The sequence below is a fragment of the Macrotis lagotis genome, chromosome 2, assembly GCF_037893015.1.
Source record: "Macrotis lagotis isolate mMagLag1 chromosome 2, bilby.v1.9.chrom.fasta, whole genome shotgun sequence".
Classification (NCBI taxonomy): Eukaryota; Metazoa; Chordata; class Mammalia; order Peramelemorphia; family Peramelidae; genus Macrotis; species Macrotis lagotis.
The window spans coordinates 94,908,868-94,929,605 of record NC_133659.1 but is presented as its reverse complement, the minus strand read 5'-3'; the positions used below and the strand labels follow the sequence as shown (position 1 = coordinate 94,929,605).

At 33.3% G+C, this 20,738-nt stretch overlaps 2 protein-coding genes across 3 annotated transcripts in view; both read left to right on the top strand.

Annotated features, from left to right (window-relative positions):
• ASPM (assembly factor for spindle microtubules) overlaps positions 1 to 6,582 on the top strand; it is a 51,284-nt gene extending 44,702 nt beyond the window's left edge. Inside the window, exons 21-26 of the mRNA XM_074220893.1 lie at positions 744 to 935; positions 1,877 to 2,069; positions 3,335 to 3,489; positions 4,068 to 4,244; positions 5,098 to 5,267; positions 5,457 to 6,582. Of these exons, the coding sequence (XP_074076994.1) occupies positions 744 to 935; positions 1,877 to 2,069; positions 3,335 to 3,489; positions 4,068 to 4,244; positions 5,098 to 5,267; positions 5,457 to 5,559 (990 nt within the window). The 3' untranslated portion in view covers positions 5,560 to 6,582. The remainder of the gene's footprint in view (positions 1 to 743; positions 936 to 1,876; positions 2,070 to 3,334; positions 3,490 to 4,067; positions 4,245 to 5,097; positions 5,268 to 5,456) is intronic.
• A 13,343-nt stretch (positions 6,583 to 19,925) lies between these two features.
• Positions 19,926 to 20,738, top strand: part of F13B (coagulation factor XIII B chain) — a 48,200-nt gene continuing 47,387 nt past the window's right edge. The window contains exon 1 of one of the 2 annotated variants that reach the window (XM_074222280.1): positions 19,926 to 20,035. In XM_074222280.1, coding sequence (XP_074078381.1) covers positions 19,927 to 20,035 — 109 coding nt within the window. In that variant the 5' untranslated portion in view covers position 19,926. The remainder of the gene's footprint in view (positions 20,036 to 20,738) is intronic. The other variant, XM_074222282.1, reaches the window with a different exon arrangement.

Sequence of the window (20,738 nt, the reverse complement as noted above, 5' to 3'; positions counted from 1 at the left end):
ATGATCAGATTGTCGAATTGTTCTTCATAGTAAATTATAGAGTTCAAAATATTGATGTTATTCCATCTTAATTTTTTAAATTCAGCGTTATATATTCATATTAAAATTCTTAGAAGTGTTATTCTGTTACATGTGAGCAGAAATGCTCATATGCCAGAAATGTGTCTTAACCAACATATTAATTTTTAATTAGAATGGTTTTTATTCCTGAATGTATATTAAAATACTGAATTAAGTGATTAATTTTATTTAATTTCCTAATCAAATGTGATTTCTTGTTATTTTCTCATGATTGATTCTAGATTGAAGCAGTATTAAAAAAACAAAATATGAATGAATTTTCAAAATATATTATTAATGCTTTTTTTTTTAGATTTTAGAATAGAAAGCCCAAAATAGAATACTTCATTTTTCACTATAACATACTATCACCTCTGCTTTTATAGTTCAGAAAACATACAGGCTTCATGTAGCATTGGAGGAAGATAGAAAGTATATTAATTAAGTCATTCATATCCATGTTAGTTTTCAAGTAAAAAAGAAATAATATAATTTAATTTTTCTTTTAACATCAATCAGCATTTAAATATATCCAAAGACTGATAGTGAGAAAATAATATCTTTAGTCTTTCTCTATCAATATAATGAGCAGGATTATTTGGGAAACAGCTCTTAATGTTGTTTATAAATTATTATATATATATGTGTATGTTCAAAGTTTTGTTTTTTATAATACAAAACAGAGATGCTTCCAAGCAAGAGTACAACAAAATATATATATTCAGAATCGTCAAAATATCATAAAAGGTCAGGAGGCAGTTCAAGAGTGTTGGATTCGGAGAAACAGAGCTGCAGCAGTGATTCAGAGAGCAGCACGTAATTTCCTCTTCCGCAGACGAGAAGAAAAACTTAAAAGTGGAATTTCTAAAATTCAGGTAACTGTAGATTTTGTTTTATTTTAGTTGAAGATACTTCAAATTTCTTTATTCCCTCTGAAAATTTAAAGGCATGTACCGAAATAATGTGATTGAAAGATTAAACAGTTCTGTGAAAAATAAAATTTTATTTCCATATTTCTAAATGGATGCGAGGTAGCACTTAGGAAATTAAATGAGCAAAGGAATTTTTAAAGGAATTAGTTATTTTAAAATTAAGTTTAGTTTACTTTTATTTATTTTTAAGAGTGGGTCTTTGCTATTTCTTCCATGCTGGAAGTGAGAGTGCTTCTCAGAAGTCCAATCTGATCAGATCAGGGTCTTTGAACTGTTCTGTTTATTCTGGGCCTATTCTCTCTTCTTTAGGCAACATGGTGGTTCCCCATTCCCATAGATTCACTTCATTAGTTTAGAATTTAGGGTAGACATTTAGTCGGCCATCTTCTCAAAATCCAGAACTCATGGGGCAGCTAGGTAGTACAGTGGATAGAGGACCAGCCCTGAAGTCAAGAGGACTTGAGTTCAAATCTGGACTTAGACACATAATAATTAACTAGCTGTATGACCTTGGGCAAGTCCCTTAACCCTATTGCCTTGCAAAAAAAAAAAGTCAGAACTCATGAGAACTGCTATCCTCAGTCTTCCAGTAGTGAGGATTGTAGTGTGTGCCACCCTGCCCAGTGACATTCTTGAATTCTACTCTCACAGTGTGGCATCTATCATTGTGAGTCATTGCACTTCTCAATTCCAAGACACAGGATTAAAAAAATGAATTTTTTTTTTAAGTAACATTACTTTATAGACTGAATTAGTATACGGACAAATTGACCATCATTTTCTAGATTAGTGATCTCAAGTATGTGTTCAGATGTAAGCTTTAGCTTAGAAAAGCAGTTTGAGAATATTAATCTTTTACTCTCCTTACCTCAAATCTCTTTTAGGCGTTATGGAGAGGATACTCTTGGAGGAAGAAAAATGACTTTTCAGAGATTAAAGCCATCCGACTAAGCCTGCAAGAAGTAAATAGAAAGAGCCGAGAAGAAAATAAATTATATAAAAGAACTGCGCTGGCAATTCATTACCTTTTAAAATATAAACATCTTTCATACATTCTTGAGGCCTTGAAGCACCTAGGTTAATTAATCATTTTTGTTTTTTTTAATAGATAATGCATTATAAGAACAGTTCTCTCTCAAGGAATGGTTGCAGAATTTCAAAGTTGGGAGGTACCTCAGGAAGCAAGGATTCTCTGAATCCTCTCTGAAGAAAGGATGCCATTCAACCATCATGATCACTGATATTTATAAAGTACTTGCTATGAACTGGGAAGTGTGCTAAGCACTTTACAGATATCTCATTTGATTTATGAAAACCTGACTGACAAATTGAGCCTTTTTTGCTGGAGGGCCTCTAATGAGTAGGAACCTACTGGTGGCCAACTTCCTTTCTGTTATATGCCCCCCCCTTTCCATATGTGTGTGTGTGTGTTTGTATAGGTATAGATATAAATATATATATGGATATAGATATAAATATATATCAGTAGATATATATTTATATATATATCTAATGGGAAGTTTTCCATAGATTAAAATAAAATTTACTTCTCATTCATATTTCTTAGTTTAACCCTCTGTGGTCAAGCAGAACAATTCAAATCCCTTTTTCCACACAGTGGCTCTTCAAGTACTGGATGTCAGACATCAAGAATGTAAAGCCCTTCATTTGAACATCCTGGTTGTTTTCTGATGTATACTTTTGAGCCTGAGAATGAACACAAATCTCTAAATGTGGTCTGACCAGGAAGAATGCAGTCCCATTATCCCTTCCCTTCTCTAGTGAAGCCTAAATTGAATTAGTCTTTTTTGGGGGGGCAGGGGTTCTATATCATACAATTTTCTCATTGACACAGAGTTGTTGTCAAGGTTAAATGGGATAATGTAAAGTGCTTTGCATATCACCTGGAACCTCAGCAGGTACTTAATAATTGCTCATTTGCTTTTCCTTTCTTGTACATAGGAAGTTGATCCTTTTTGAAACAGTAGCACTGCTTTCAACTCTTGAGTATTATAATGCTTATATTTCTGTAACACTAAATTTTTATACAACACTTCCTCAGAGTAATCCCATAAAGGCAGCAATGGAAATATTATTGCCTCCTTTATGCACATGAGGAAACTGAGATACAGAGTTTAATTAATCTGTGCATGATCACAAAGTTTGTTTGAATTGAATTTAGAGTCCATATCTTCTGAGTTACATCTCAAATATACCATAATAAATAATTTATCTACATAAATAATCTATATTTTTCTAGAAATCTCAGTGCTTAAGTAATTTTTAGTGTGAATTTTCTCGTATTCTGCTTTAAACTCAGGTGTATTCTATTTCCTTTTTAGAGGTTGTTACCAGGTTGTCCCCTCTCTGTTGTGAAAACATGGCCCAGAGTGGAGCGATCGCTAAAATATTTGTTTTGATTCTAAGTTGCAACCGTAGCATCCCTTGTATGGAAGTCATCACATATGCAGTACAAGTTTTACTTAATGTTGCTAAGGTACTTATATCTTAGTCTCATTGAACTATTTCTAATTTGAGTAATCTACCTATTAATGTAAAGTACTTTTGCTTGTTTGGCTTTAACAAAGAGTGCATGTGCGAGTTTTCTGTTTTGGGGTAGGATTATATCTGTAAATTTTATTTAAAAAAAAGATGCTCGTGTCTCATAAAACATGCTGACCTGAATACCACAATGCAAAAAACCTGAAATAAAATTATTGTTTCATAACATGACATATGTTAAGGTAGTATAAATATTTTACATTAAAAATGTATTATGGTCTTACAGATAAATGACAAAAATATATATTATATATTTTCTTAAAATGAACACTTCCTAAAGTGTATTCCTTATCATAGGCAGCAATATTCAATTTTTGAAAATTTCCCTCTTAAAGTACTAAATATCCTGTTTCAAAAGCTTGAGCTTTGTTACTTCCAAGTTATTATTTCCAGATATTTTAGCATTTCATTTTTTATCTTAAAGTCTGATAATTTATTTCATTTTTACTTGACATTATATAAATATTTTTTAAGTTGACTAATGTGACTCAATGTCTTTTATTTTTCTTTAAGTATGAAAAAACAGCACCATCTGTGTATGAGGTAGAAAACTGCATAGATACACTATTGTTTCTTTTGCAAACATATCGAGAAAAATCTGGTGACAAAGTTGCAGACAAAGGGGGAAGTATTTTCACCAAGACTTGTTGTTTATTGGCTATTTTGTTGAAGACCTCTCGGCGAGCTTCAGTAAGTATTCACTTCCCCTATTAATATGTGTGTTTCTTGGGTGTTTTTTATTTGTTTTTTTAATTAAAATAATTCAGTAAGAATCTCCTGTGTCTAGTCTTCTATAAAGAATTATACCATAATTGGGTTTTAATGTGAAAAAATGACAGAACTTATATCCTACTAGCTGGGTATATCCCAAAGAAGTATAATAAAAGGAAAACTTTGACTTTAACATTCACTTGCTCAAAAATCCCCAGTAGTCCCCAGTTTTCTAAAAATAAAATAACAACTACTTGATATAACACTGAAAAACTTTTACAATAAACTGTCAACCTACTTTTGTAGATTTATTACACTTGTGATTTTTCTTGTGTTCAATATTCCAGCCAAAGACAATGTAAAAGATTTTTAAAATTTTGAATTTTCTTCAGTTAATTTTTAGTGGTAAGATCACTATCTTTATTTCTGAAACATGTGCTAGGCTAGTTTTACTGTGAAGAATGGCAATGATTGTTTCAGAAGGCTGAGGCTTATGTTGAATTTTCCTGGATGCAGTTTCCCAGTAGCTTCTGGCCTTATTGATTTGGATTCCTAGTTCCCCTAAGACCCATGAATGTAGAATCAAGGGCCTTCTAACTTGGTCGAATCCTGAGACTACTCAAGATATCACACTGTTCCCCACTAACCTAACACTTTTTCCATATAGAAGCACATGTACTAATCTTTATTGAATATCCTCTCAGTGCTATAGCTTAGTAAATCTCCTTTTGTTAATTGTTGAATGGCCTATAAAAAGGGTTGCAGGATATATTATTTAATTTATTACCATTTATTTTTAATCAATTTAAATTTTTTGTCTAATTTTTTTTAGGATATCCGAAGCAAACCTAAAATTGTTAACCGCATTTGCAGTCTCTATAAACTTATAGCACATAAACATAAAATATGTACTGAACAAATAATCACTAAACAAAAGATGAATCCCACAAATGGACACTGCTTTATTCCACCAACACCAATAAGAACAAAAGTAGTTTCAAGGTAAGAATTTAAACTTGATCTGAATTTTTCTATCTTTGATATCTTTGTTTTGTTTGTTTGCTTTTTTAGTTTTTTTTTTGCAAGTCAGTGGGGTTAAGTGGCTTGTCCAAGACCAGTGCTCTATCCACTGCACCACCTAGCCGCCCCAGATGATATCTTTGTTAATCCCTGATTCTCATTTCCCTACAGGTTGAAGCCAGATTGGGTTTTGCGGAAAGATAACATGCAAGAAATTGTTAATCCTCTGCAAGCTATTCAAATGGTGATGGATACACTTGGTATTCCTTATTAATTAATGAGCTTGTAAAAATATTTTTTTTCTAATTGTACAGTAAGAAGAAATCTCTAAGCTTTTTGTCTTCTGTAAATCTGACTTTTATATTAAAATTAGAAAAATTTATATATAAAACTGAAACCCTTGAATTAATTTTACTTCATTCATTTGATGTAATATTAAGAAAATGTATCAAATTTCTATTAAACAGTTATAAATCGTAGTCTGTGATTCTATAATAACATGCTAAATTTTATCTCTAGTCTCAAAGCAGAACACTAATGTAAAATTAACAGTTTAGAAAGTGAGTAAAATAAAGTATATTCTCCTCTTTTTATGGCAGTTAGGTACACATTCATTTTCTAAATCTGGTTAGTATTGTAAGTGAAGAAAGTAGAAAGAGCAATGACAGTGATCTTTCTGGATGTATACATTCCCATAGTAATGCTGTCCATAGTTCACTTGAATGCTTAAAAAGCCTTTATTAAAGCCGTGATTTCCCAAGCTGATTCTGCATCATTTAGCATAGTTTTGGATATGTGCCTTTAAGCAGCATCCACTTTTTAGTCTTTTGCTAGTAAAACTTTTGTACTCTTCTACTCAATCAGGAGAATTGTCAGACAAAGATAATCAAGATCTATTAATTAGTCTAGTATGTGCTCTAAAATTTTTTTCTGATATATTCAAATTCTCATGATTAGTTCCAATAACTTTCCAGTAACTATCAACATTTATTTTCTCTTCCTTTTTTTTCACTACCACATGCTGGGTATGAGATGGATTCTCAGCTTATTTGTATCTCTCTGGTTATTAGTAATTTTGAGATTTTCATATGATTGTTAATAGTTTAGATGTTTTCCTTTGAAAACTGTTCACACCCTTTCACCATTTATTAATTGAGAAATGCCCCATATTCTTGTACATTTATATCTGGGAAATGAAAACATTATTTTCTTCCTAATTAACTATTTCTCTTCTACTTTTAACTTCACATTGTTTTTATTTGTGTAAAAACTTTGAATTATATGTAATCAAAAATTGTTCACTTTGTCTTGTGTGATTTTTCGTCATGACTTCTTCTATTCCAAGATCTGAAAGGTAATTTCTTAATTGATTCTCCATGTATCATGTATCCATTTAGTGCTGTTCTTTGTTATATGGAGTTGTACTAACCCTAATATTTGCCAGACTGTTATCCAGTATTCCTGGCAGTTTTTCTCATTTAATGAGGTTTTCCCTTTATATTGGGGATATTTGGTTTATCAAACTTTAGCCGTCTAGATTCATTTCTTTGTGTATTCTCAATTTGTTTTACTGCTCTTATCTTTCTATTTCTTAACCAGAGTCAAATTGTTTAAATAATTATTACTTTGTAATACAGCTTGAAATCTGGTACTTGTTTGTCTTTTGTTCTTGAAGAGGACCAAAGACATCATGAGAGTGATGTCCTGATTTGCACTTGGAGTCCAGTGGCAAGACAAAGGTCAAGACAACTGGTGATGACCCAGGATACAGTGTGTGCCCTTGGCCTGTTTAAATTAAATTCCTAGGTCTCAGTTTCTCTGAAATCTTGCCCATTCAATGATGAAGGGCTGGGTAAGAATTGAGACAAAAGATGACTCAATTTACCAAACTAACGATATCAATCCGAGTGGAGTCAAAGTTTCTGACCAGAATGGGAAACAATTACTATTTCTCATTTTAAGTCATCAGTACCTAAAAATTGACTTATTATTAGTCATTCAATGAAAGCCAGAATGATTTAAAGTCCTCATAGTCAAAAAATTCCATTTAAAACACAATGGGCTTTATTTCAAGTCTTTGTTTCAGAGCTATATTTCAAGAAGTCAAGAAGCTCTGGTACTTATAAACCACATTTGATAAATTTCATTATTTTTCTGTCACTATAAAGTAATCATTTTATTATTTGACTGATAGCACTGAATAGCTTAAGTTAATTTATATTGTATTGCCCATATTCATAACATTGGTTAAATCCCCTCATAAGAAATTTAATATTTCTCCATTTATGTAGATCTATAGTGATATAAAGAATGTTTCATAATGGATAGTCATGTAGTTTCTGTGTGAATATTACCTTCCAGATATGTTCCTTCTTTGCAGAGGTAGGTTTCAGTTGGCATTAAATATTTTAAATATCAGACAATTGGATGTATTGCTGAATTTTGCTATTTTATTTTTATTCTTTTTTTTATAAAGATGGCTAAAAGGGGAGAAGTGAGGGATGTTTTCAGAAATGAATGTGATGTTAAAAACAAAAGATCAATACAATTTAAAAAAAATATTTTAAAAGACATGAAATACCTTCACAAAAAGTTTTCTGAAATTAAAGTGCCTTGGTAACCAGATTAAAATGTAATTGGGATATATTTAATAAAATAAAAAATATAATAAAATCAATAAAACTATATGGTTTTTCTTAAGACATACTGTGCCCAGCAGTTATTTATGTATGGTTTAGTGAACCCAATGTCTATGACACCACTCATCTAGTCTATGCTTAAAAGGTCTCCAAGGAACAGAAACCTATCACTTTTGGAGACAAACCACACCATGTTTATACACCTCATTGCATGGAGGTTTTTCTTGACAATAGACTTAAATTTATGCTTTGTAACTTGCACTTGTTATTCCTAGTTCTCTACTCTCTAATAAAGCAACTGTAATGTTTTCTTCATATGACAACCTGTCAACTATTTCAAGAGAACTTTCACTATCTCCCTTTAGTCTTCTACAGAATAAACATTCCCAGTTCTTCCAACTAGTTTTCATATGTCATGGATCAAATCTCTTCACTATTCTTGATTGGTCCTTTTGGACTTTCTCCAGCTTATCATTGTCCCTAAGCTCTGGTATTCAGAATTTAAGTTTGATATGCTGGTTGAAATTTGATGAAGATAGCATATAATGGAATTATGTGCCTATTCTTTGATGCCCTTCTTATTTCAGTTTGATATTCTATAAGTTTTTATGCCTGCCACATCATCCTGCTAACTCATAGGACTTGCCATCCACCAAAAATTCAAGATGGGGTGGCAAGGTGGCGCAGTGGATAGAACACCAGCCTTGGAGTCAGGAGTACCTGGGATCAAATCTGACCTCAGACACTAAATAATTAACTAGCCGTGTGGCCTTGGGCAAGCCACTTAACCCCATTGCCTTGAAAAATCTAAAAAAAAGAATAATTGTTGTCTATTCATGTTGCATCTTATATACGTGAAGTTTCTTTTTCTTTTTCTTTTTTTTTTGGAAGGCAATGGAATTAAGTGACTTGCCCAAGGTCACACAGCTAGATAAGTATTAAGCTTCTGAGGTCAGATTTGAACTCAAATCCTCCTGACTCCAGGGCCAGTAGTCTATACACTGCACCATCTAGCTGCCCCTAAAGTTTCAATTTTTGAACAGTGATGACATTTTATATTATGAGATTCACCCAATTCTCTACATTGTGAAGTCTTGTATTTTTGCTTTTGTCATTTTATATCATTTGGAAATTTCATGAGAAATTTAAGTAAGTATTAAACAAGAAAAGGTTCTACCACAGATTTCTTTGGAATTATTTACTGATATTGACCCATTAACTACCTGGCCTATTCTTACTTCATCTGATTTGCATTAGTTCCTAATTCATCTCTCCAGTTCTTCTGCAATAATGAAATAATGTATCAGAAGTTGCTGAAATCTAGGTAAACAAAGCAGACACCTAACCTTGACATACCTTTTCCAGCAAAAACCTTAAATTTGCATTACACTAAATAACAACTAAGAATTCCAATGAGAAATTAACAGAAAGTGACTTCCTCAAAAATCAATCATGGTCATAATCACCTCATTCTGCAAGATTCCATCATCCTGGATACACCATCTCTTTACCACCACCACCACCTCTCCGAAGGGTAGGGCCACAAATTCCAAAACCTCCATTCAAGAAAGAGATGTTTTATGACTGATTGAAGTTAACAAAAGTGGATAGTCCTCCAAGAAAGCCTAGACCTTGGAAGAGTTATATCCTGATTATCCTGAGATAATCAAAAGTCTCTCTAGAGCCTAAAGATAACTCTAGATTACTCAGATCTTCAAAAACTATAGAAGTGTGGAAGTCAGTATAAGTTATCCAGGATAAGAGCAACAAGGCCTTCTATATCAACCAAAAGTGCCACAAAGGTAGTCTGGCCTAGCCCCAAACCTGAGTTCAAGAATTAAAACTGCAGAGCTGAGTAAAGTCAGAGAATGATCAGTATCAAAAAAATTCTGCAAATTCAGAGCACCCCCACCCAAATGAGAAGGTAACAGTAGAAAGCACTCTCAAGTGGAAAAATGCCTTATCTACAATGTCTGTATAAATAGGATCATACACACTGCTTCAGCTCTCACATTTTGTAGCAATAAGTGAACATCCCTTGACTCTATTCCATAAGGAGGCAGAAGTATAGGAGACTGGGATCAAGTTTTGTCTGAGGTGATTTATCCAGAGAATTAAATAGGGAGAATTGAGCAGTGTAGCAGCTTCTGGTGATATAATTGGACAGAAATTGGTTTCTAGGTAGATCTAATCTTGACCCCAGAAGTTTCTTTGTGCAGAATCTGAGGCTGATAAAATAAGAGGACATTGAGAAAGTTTTTAGTTCCAGCTTCCAGATGCAATACCATCTGGAATGGAGTGAGAAAGCACAATATAAATGGAAAAGACTCAAAGGTCTCAAGATAAACTGTTAAATCCTAGGGAACAGGCAGATCAATGAAAACTAGGGAAGATGGTTGCCAAGACATCTAAATGACTTTAAATATCTATAAATATTGCAAGAAAAGTAAGTTGAACCAACACCAGATGAAACAGCCTTCTGTATTCCCAGGAGATCATAGAGACATGGCAGAATGTTCCTGAAAAAATCCAAGAGAGAAGTCAAATTGTGTAAAGGTAACTTGGGCATCATTGGCTTCCCAGATGAATGTAAAAAGTCAAAAACCTGAGCACCATAATAAAAGGAAACCACCCAGAACTTTTGAATTAAAACAGCAGTCAAATGTATCCACAAATTGCCTCTGGGAGAATGAATGAAAACCTATGCTTCACTCTCCAAGACAGATGATTACATTAAATAATTCTAAGGGTAAACAACAAAAGGAAGGGAAATTTGAATAATGGAATATATCTGCACCCACTAGAAATAACAGGGATATGGGATATATTCCAAACAGCAACAGAACTCAATTGAAACCCCAAATAGCTAACTCTGTAAACCTGAGCTTAATCATCAATTAAAGAAAATGGACATTCAATAAGAGAGGCATTCTTACAAACAGATTAACATACACATTCTCGATTATGTGATTTGCAAACACAGGCATTCTTACAGACATAGATGAAAACACATTTCAGAATAACACTCTTCCTTCACCCCCAATAAAATAAAGTGGTGCAGTGGATAGGGTACTGGCCCTGGAATCAGGGAGACATGAGTTCACATCTGGCATCAGACAATAATTACCAAGCTGTGTGAACATGGCAAGTCACTGCTGCCTTGTAAAACAAACCAACAAAAAAAGGTAAACACAATTGTCAAGGAAACTATGTAGCAGAATAAATTACCTCCATTACAAAAACCATTAAAATTGGGGGTAGGGGACCCAGAAAGATAACAAAAGACTAAAAAATTAAAAATCATTTAGTCTTCTAGGGCAGAGCCAAGATGGCTGCACAAAGCTAGCATGCTCCTAGAGCTTTTTCCCCACACAACAATAAATGAGGCCTCTACACGGACACTAAAAGTACAGATCCCACTAAACAAAAAAAGATCAAAAGAAGTTTTCAACTGTAGACTGAATTTTCAGTGAAGGTCTGTTTCTTCAAGGGAAAAAAGGAAAATAAAGCCCAACGAGGCTGGAGAGCTGGAGAGCAGGAAAGCAAGCAGGAGGTACAGTGCAGTCCAGGTTCCAGCACTTGACAACAACATAGGTCCTGGCAACTAGATAGCCAACCAGCAAGGAGGATTGCAACTCCAAACAAAGTGGACACTGGGTTGGGAACAAACTCCTGCATTGACATTATCTTGACTGATAGGTCAGGAATCAGAATCTATCCTCAGCACAGAAAACTTGAGTCTATACTCCCAAACCCCAGGAGCAAAACTCAAATAAAAATGAGCAAAAAAACTAAAAGTGTGCTAACCATAGAAAGCTACTATGCAGATAAAAATGCTACCTCAAAAGAAGAAAACTGAAAAATTATCTACATTAGAGTTCTCAGAGGAGTATGAACTGGACTCAAATCCAAAATCTCATAGAAGAACTTTAAAAAGAATTTAAAAACCAAAGAAGAGAGGAAGAAGAAAAGTGGGGGGAGAAAGAAATGAGAACCATGCAGAAAATTATGAAAAATTGACCAAAGAAATCAACTTCTTTAAAATAAAAGTTAACTGGAAAAAAAACTAACTCATCAAAAAACATAATTGACCAACTGGAAAAGGAATGTAATTCATCTATAACTCAAACTGGATATAAATGCAAAAAGTAAAATGAACTAACTAGGAAAGGATACACAAAAGCTAAATGAACAAAATAAAACCAAAAATTAGAATTGGACAAAAAGAAACCAATGAATCTATGAGACGCCAAGATTCCACCAAAGTAAAAAGACTGAAGAAATTGAAGAAAACATAAAATACCTGTTAAGATAAACAATGACCTGGAAAATAGATCCAGAGAGATAATTTATGAATTATTGGTCTACCAGAACCCTAGCTCATAAAAAGAGCCTAGAAAATATATTTCAGAAAATTATAAGGGAAAACTGTCCAAATTTGCTAGAAGAAGAAGTAAAAATAGTCATTGAAAAATTGAAATAGAACTCCTCTAGAAAGAGACCCCCAGGATTAAAAACCCCAAGGGCTATCATAGCTAAATTCCAGAATTTTCAAATAAATGAGAAAGTACTGTAAACAGTAAAAAACAAAATCAATATTTAAATATAAGAGGAAACAAAATCAGACTTACACAGGCCTTTTCAGTTTCAATACTGAAGGACCAGAGGACCATATTTCAGAGGGCAAAGGACCTTGGATTACAACCAAGAATTTAATATTCTGTGAAATTCAGCATATCCTATCAGGGGGAAAAGATGGTTGTTCAACAAACTATACAACTTCCAAAATTTCCTGATAAAAAAAATCAGAACTAAACAGAATTCAGTCTGCATATACAAGATAAAAGAGTTGCATAGAAAAGTAAATAAAAATGGAAAAAAAACATGTTAGTCAAGAATATTAAATTGTATACCACCCTAGAAGGGAGAATAACACTTGTAACTCTTGAGAATTGTATTTCTCTTAGGATAGTTAAAGGGTTGAATATAATTGAAGAGATTGAACTTAGAGGATATGGGTATGGTTGGTTTTTGTTCTGTTGAAGCCCAGAATGACTTCATTATTTTTGAAACAAATTACAGGTTTATGACTGGCTGATCAAACCAATACAAACTCAGAATGCCCTATCACAGGTCATATACAGCTGGGGTGTTTATTCTAAACTTATGTGCTTCAGGTTTCCTTTGATCTACTTTAACTCTGTCTTGCTTATAGAGCAAGACCTTCTCTCATGAGGGCATCCTATTCTGGATGGTCCTGTGCCAGTGCCTCCCATACCTTACAATCAATTGTAAAGTTCTTGTAAATTAGTTGTAAATTGTAAAGAGAGACCTTCAGTGTCCTAGTACTTTGAGTACTTAGACTTTATACTTAATTAAATCAGAAGTGACTTTACTAGATACTTAGAGGGTTGTAATACCACCATGGCAGAGGGTGGAAACTAATTTAGAAGGGTTGGACATAAGGAGATTAGGAAGTGATCTTAATCCATACTTTAGTTAACAAGGGTTTAAATACCATGGTGTTAAAGGCAGGGATTGTGGGAGAGAGTATGCTTTAGTAGGTGGGGGGAGCAAATGGTTCATGAACTGAGTTGGCTTTACATGATGCTTTGGCTCATGAGGATTGTGTCCATAGAGGGTACTTGAAAAGGGGAGAAGGTATAAAGTGATTGTAATTTGATGTAATTCATGACTCTTGAGAAGTATATACATATACATATACATATAGTTGTGTGTGTGTGTGTCTGTGTGTGTGTGTGGTTTTTGTGAGGCAGTGGGGTTAAGTGACTTGCCCAAGGTCACAGAGCTATGTAATTATTAAGTATCTGAGGCTGGGTTTGAACTCAGGTCCTCCTGACTCTAGGGCTGGTAATCTTCCCTGAGAAGTTATTCCTAATGAGTCAGAAGAAGGGAGGGTATTTAGTGATTATGAGGCAATGCTACTTATCATTCTACCTTTGATACTACTTTGGAACTTATCAAGTAATCAATCAATCAACCTTTGATTGATGGCATTTTTATTGATAGTACTACTATCAGGTCAGATAAAAGAAGTATAATTTGACAAAAGAATGTAAACATAAGATAGGGTTAAAACAATAAAAACATAAAAAGGAGAGGCTAGGCATTAGGGATAAATAGCATTAAGTGAAAAAGCACAGAAACTTAGTAGAATAGAAGGAAAGAAGGGAGGGTGTGAACACTGACTAAATCCTGTTCAATAGATTTGACCCAGAGAGGGAATAAGATATATTCCCATATGGGTTTAAAAAGCTTTCATACTCTACAGGGAAGGTGGGGTGGGTAGGGAGGAAAAGAAAAAGTAGAAGGAACTACAGACAACATTAAATTCTTGGGAATCCCAAGACAAACCCAGAAACTGTAAGAACACAATTACAAAGCACTTTCCACAGAAAGTCAGACCTAAGCAATTGGAAAAATGTCAATTGCTCATGGTTAGATTGAACTAATATGATAAAAATGACAATTCTACCCAAATTAAAATGCTTATTCAATTCCATATTACTCAAACTACCAACTAACTATTTTACCAAGGCAGAAAAAAAAAAGTAACAAAATCCATCTGGAGCAACAAAAGGTCAAAAATATCAAGGAAACTGATGAAAAAAAAACTGTAAAGGAAGGTAGCCTAGCTCTACCAGATCTAAAATTATACTATAAAGAGACAACAAAACTGCCTCATACTGATTAATAAATAGAGCAATGAACCAGAGGATTAGGATAGGTTCAAAAGAAACAGTAGTAAATGATTTCAGAAATCTTCTGTTTGGCAAACCTGAAGTCATTAGTTTCTGTGATAAGAACTCATTTGACAAAAATTGCTGGGAAAACTGGAAAATAGTATGGCAAAATGTAGACATAGACCTACATTTCATACCCTATACCAAAAAGAGATCAAAATGGGTACAGGATTTAGACATAAAAGGAGTTACCATAGATCAATTATATTTCAGATCTATGAAAAGGGAAGAAATATATGACCAAACAAGAAATAGAATACATTATAAATGGCAAAATATATGATTTTGTCTATATTAAAATGGTTTTGCACTATTAAAACTAACACTGACAAAATTAGAAGGAAAATAGAAAGCTCGGAAAAAGTTTTCAAGCTTAGGAGTTCTGATAAAGGTTTCATTTCTAAAATATCTAGAGAATTGAATCAAATTTATAAGGGTAGAAGTCATTCCCCAATTGACAAGTGGTCAAAGGATATGAACAGATAGTTTTCAAATGAAGAAATTAAAGCTATATATATAATATGAGCAAATCCTCTAAATCATTACTGATTAGAGAAATGCAATTTAAAACAACTATGAGGTACCACCTTATTATACCAATCAGATTGGCTAAGATGACAAAAAGGGAAATAATCAATGTTGGAGAAATTGCAACAATGCATTGTTGGTGCACTTGTGAACTAATCCAATGATTTTGGAGAATAATGTGGACTTATGTCCAAAGAGCAATAAATTGAACATATCTTTTGACCTAGCCATACCAATATTAGGGCTAAATCTAGAAGAAATCACACACAAAAAAACTAAACAGAAAAGTCCTACATGTTGCAAAATATAGCATTCTTTTTTGTAGTGGCAAAGAATTGGAAATTGAGGGGATACTCATCAATTGAGGAACGGCTGAACAAGTTATGGTAATGAAGGTTATGGAGTACTATTGTTCTATAAGAAACTGCGAATAATTGAACACTAGAGAAGCATAGAACAAATGACAGGAACTGATGCTGAGCAAAGGGAACAGAACCAAGATAATATTGTATACATTAACAACAACATTGTGATTTGATTAATCTTGATGGATGCAATTCCTCTCAACAGTTCAGAAAAATAGGCCAACCCTGGGAGACCTGTAATGGACAATGCTATCCACATCCAGAGGAAGAAAAACAAAATAAAACAAAACAAAAATTTAAAAACCCTATAGAATCTGAATGAACACTGCATTCATTTTTTGAAAATTTCTCTTATGTTTTTCTTCATTATCTTTTTCAAAATTACAAGATGAAATTTAGGAGAGAAGACAAACTACCAAAACGTAAGAAATATTTGCATAAATTTAATTACGAAGTGCTCCTTAAATAAAGTACAACTTAAATGGCTAGAAAAATATTTAGTGCTCATGGCAATATAATAAAGTCCATCAAAGAGATACTTTATAGAATTCCAATAAAATGATGACAAAATTCTTTTGGAAATAATGGGGGGGGGGAGGTAAGAATGAAAAGGGGAAAGTTAGATCTCAATGTTATGAAGTAGCAGTCATTAGAATACATTTGTTTCCCAATTTCTATGCTTTTTGACTAGGATGTCTCCCATGCCTATAGTCTTCTACCTCCCCTATTTATCTCACCTTGGTACCAGAAGTTCCCTAAAGGATCATCTGAAATGCCTCCTATATTGACTCCATCATTTTGTACAAATTTCATATATATTATATTTACTTACTTATGAATATGTCATAATGCTTCAGTAAAATTTCATTTCTCTGAGGTACTTTTTTATTTGTATCTTCAGTGACTAGCATGCTGCCATTTAATAAATATTTTTTGATTCATTGATAAGATCATGTAGTTGTAGTCTAAGACAGTGATACAGTACAAATGAGGGACCCAGGTCTTATCACAAGTGCTGATTATGGTCAAACTAGATATTGTAGCTTTTTTGTGTAATAAAAAACTGAAACACTTGCACAATGCATTAGTGTGTTTGACTTAGGTAACTTTCTTTTATAGATTCAATTCAATTTAATTCAATAAACATTTAGTGTGCACCTCTTTGCTAAGTAGTGAGGATACAAAAAAAAAGGCAGAAGTAAGATCCTGCCTTCAAGGACCCCACAATTTAATTGGGGAGACAACATGCAATCAAATATATATCAAAGTTATATGTAGCATAAATAAGAAATAATTAAGAAAGGAATTAAGAGGAGTTAGGGGAGGCTTCCTGAAGAAGGTAAAATTTTAGTTGGGAGTTAAAGGAAATCTGTAAGATTGGAATGGAGAAGGGAGAGAGCATTCTGGGTATGTGGAAACCAGAGAAAATTGCTGAAGCCATGAGATGGAATGCCTTATTCAAGGAAGAGCCAGAAGGTCTCAGACTGAAGACTGCGTGTTGGAATATGAGATGTAAAAAGCCTGGAAATTAGGAAAATTGGGTTATAGAGGGCTTTGAATGCCAAAGAAAGCATTTTGTATTTGCTCTTGAAGGCAACAGGAAACTCTGGACTTTATTTAGTAGAGGAACAACATGATCATATCTGAGTTTTAGGAAAATTACTTTGTGACTTAACAGAGAATGAATTGAAGTGGAGAGAGACTTGAGGCAGATAGATCCATTAGAAGACTATTTCTGTAATCAAGGTGGTATTTAATGAGGGTGTCAGAGTACAGCAAGGACCATTTTTGAGAAATGCCATCAAGTTGAAATCATCAGGCTTTGGCAATAGATGAAATATGATGGGTGAAAGATAGTAAGAAGTTCAGGATGACACCTCTTGGGAATCTGAGTCTGAGAGAGTGGTTTTGCTTTCTACAATAAAAAAATGAAGGTGGAAGGTAAGGGAGTTTTAGGGGGAAAGATAAGACTTCTGTTTTGTATATATTGAGGTAAAGAGGTCTACTGGATATCCATTCTAAGATGATCTGAAAAGCAGTTGAAGAAGTGGAATTGGAGATCAACAGAGAGATTGGGACTGGAAATGTCCATTTGAGAATGGTTAGTTGATGAGGTTACCACCTGAAGAATGGAGAGAGAAGAGAAAAGAACTAGGGAGACTACTATTTCTGGATGATGTAGAATGGAAAGGCTTTGAAGAAGGGGTCAAGAAGTATTCATTTCCAGTCTGCTAACCAAGTGGTTAGAAGAAACTTTTTTTGATTAACTGTACAATTGGAATTTAAGCCAAAGAGTAAAAACTGCCTTGTGTTTGGCTCTCCACTTCATAGTTTTCAGCTGCATTCTGATTATTTGAATTTTTTGCTGATAGCAACCAGAAAGAGACAATGCTGTAGGAGGAAAATGGAGCTTTCTATCTAATGAGTTTCCAAAGGTCAAGTGACCAAGTGTCCAGGGTTCTTAGTATCTGGGTTTTGCAGCCAGCTCAACCTTGAAGCCTCACAAATAAGAAGGACTGACTAGCATGAGTGACCTTCAAAATTGAATTCAATAGTAACTAAGATGAGAACCCATCCAGCTTTCATGCCATGTCTGGGTTTGAACTTTGTGGAAACAAGGTAGAAATTGAGATAAGAGTGAGACCATTCTCTCCAAACCCAGACCAAGTAAGGAAGAGTGTGTCCCTGAAGCTTTGTGGGGGAAAACTGTTTTTTGGGTTTTTTTCTCCTTTTTTATCTTTGAAGTTAATCCTCCTTTGTAAAAAGCTAATTACTGTATGTGGTTAAATTGACCTAGAGCATTAATTACTGAATCTCCTCATATTTCAAATACATGGAAATGATTTGGTCTTTTTTGGCCTTTCTTTTAAGGTAGTATTTGGATGAATTGAGAAAGTGACTACAAATATGTTAGTGAAAATTTAATGGGTTTGGAGGTAAGAAATGTCAAAGAATGTTACTTTAGTCAATATGTAAGTCTGGCAAGAAATTAAATAATTTTCTAAAATTTGTTTGTTTAAAATGAATTTATTTTTAAAATAGTTTGGCAAGTGTTCAATTGTTGATTGTTATAGCCCAAAATACCACTAGATGTCATCGTGGCTCTGTCCACTATATTTTTAACCACAATTTAGAATATATGTATGTGCGTACATATACATTTATACATATCTACATCTCTCTCTCTCTATATATATATAATATATATATAGTTTATACAAATAACTTTAAAATGTATACTCACATTTCCATAGAGATTCACAGTAGATTCACTTCACATAAATTCTTAATAGTTTTTAAAAATTTGTTCAGAACATTGATTTCATCAGTGTAAGGAATTCCCAATGAGGAAATCTCTTCCAGTGGTGAAAATCATCATTTTAATATAATTTTATTGACTTAGAAAATTACTTGGAGGTAATGAAAAGTCAGAAAATTTTTATATAGTCACATAACCAGTGTACATCTGAGGTAAGACTTGGTTTCAGGTTTTCATGATCCCAAAGTCTACCCTCAGCTGCCTCAAATTTAAAAGTTTGACTTATTTTTAGTCTTTGAGGTTTTTTTAAGTGAATTGCTCCCTTCATAGTTCACCTTCACAGTTCAGTCTACAACTGTTCCTTTAGTGGCCTTTGCTTGTCTAATAACCAAGCTGTCCCAAGGTCATAGTATTGCCTATTGTCTATTAATTGAACTATCTCCAATAATGTCTCTTTCCCATCACTTCTTTCATAGCATTTTTACTTTTTCTTTATGTTTCATTATTCATATCTTAGTTAATTCTACCTTAGACAATTTTTACCATGCATTTATATATATATATATGAAAGAAGATTTTAACCATTTCATCTCCTTCCTAGTTCTTTCTCAGGTATCTCAAGAAAGAATTCTTTTCTTTCTCTTTTCTGTTTTTATATCTGTGTGTCCTCAACTATGCAGACTTTCTTAGAAACATTTTTTATTGAGATAACTAATCTTTTGTCCAAATTCTAAATTGGATAATAATAATAATAATAATAATAATAATAATAATAATAATAATAGAAATTGGTGACTCCAATGAACTTTACTCCATGGACTTAATTTTTACCCAAATTTAGGATGTTAATTTTTTCTCTCCTATGAAGATTGCCAGAGTTAATTATTTTAACAACTATTGTTTTTTCGTACAATTACAGGATATTAAAAATAATGTTGAGCAATTTAATCTTTCTATTTAAGTATAGGTTGTTAAATGATTTACTTGAAATATGTAAGTTGTGTTTAAAAAGAGATAAAGATAACTTTTGTAAATGATTAACTTTTTTCCAGAGAATTGCTAAGTGTATTCACTGTGGAAAACTTCATGGTATTTTTCAGTATAGTTCATGGCTTTATTAAACCATTGAAGATGAGGCTAAAAGGATTGCCTTTTACCATGATACTGATTTTTTCAGGAGAACTCCTTGCAGAAGGTAAAATTATACCCCTTTAAATATAAATTTAATGTATCTTTCAACCTGTAGGTTTATGTGCTCTTGTCCTTTTGCTCTCTGAAAAAAACTTTGTCTTCTGTAAATATTATTTTTCTTTGATATTTAACATTGATTTTTCCCTAGGTGAAAATGTTGATCTTTTTCTTTACAAAGAATTATCTCATTAAAAAAAACTTTTGAAAGTTAGGAATAATCAAAGTATCAGAAACTGAAATTTGTAAGAAGTTGACTCGTCTTGTTTCCAAATGCCATTTTAAAGGCTGTATTTTTAACCTTGTATTCTAGTGTCATGTCACATAACAGACTATTACAGAAAAAGTCAGAAGAAATGAAATATACTCAAAACAGTCCAAAAATGATGGTTTTGTTGGAGGAAGACTCCCCTCAGTCCCTTGCCCCTCCCTCCCTACTGAAGATTATGAGAGAGCTCAGAGAGACAGAAATCTGTTACAGTCAACCATTGTTTCACCAAATCAGTAGAGTAAAAACCAGGATCTCACTTATTGACTAAGAGAGAACTTAAATAGAAGAATTTGGACCCCTGCCAAATAATCATAAGCTGAGGGGCCTCTGGTTATTGAGTTCCAGGGGAAGAGGAACTGAGAGGAGTGGAGGGTAAGGATGATTTAAGGGAATTTCTGTTCTTTGTTGTCTTAGAACGAAAGGAAGCAGCTACCCCAGG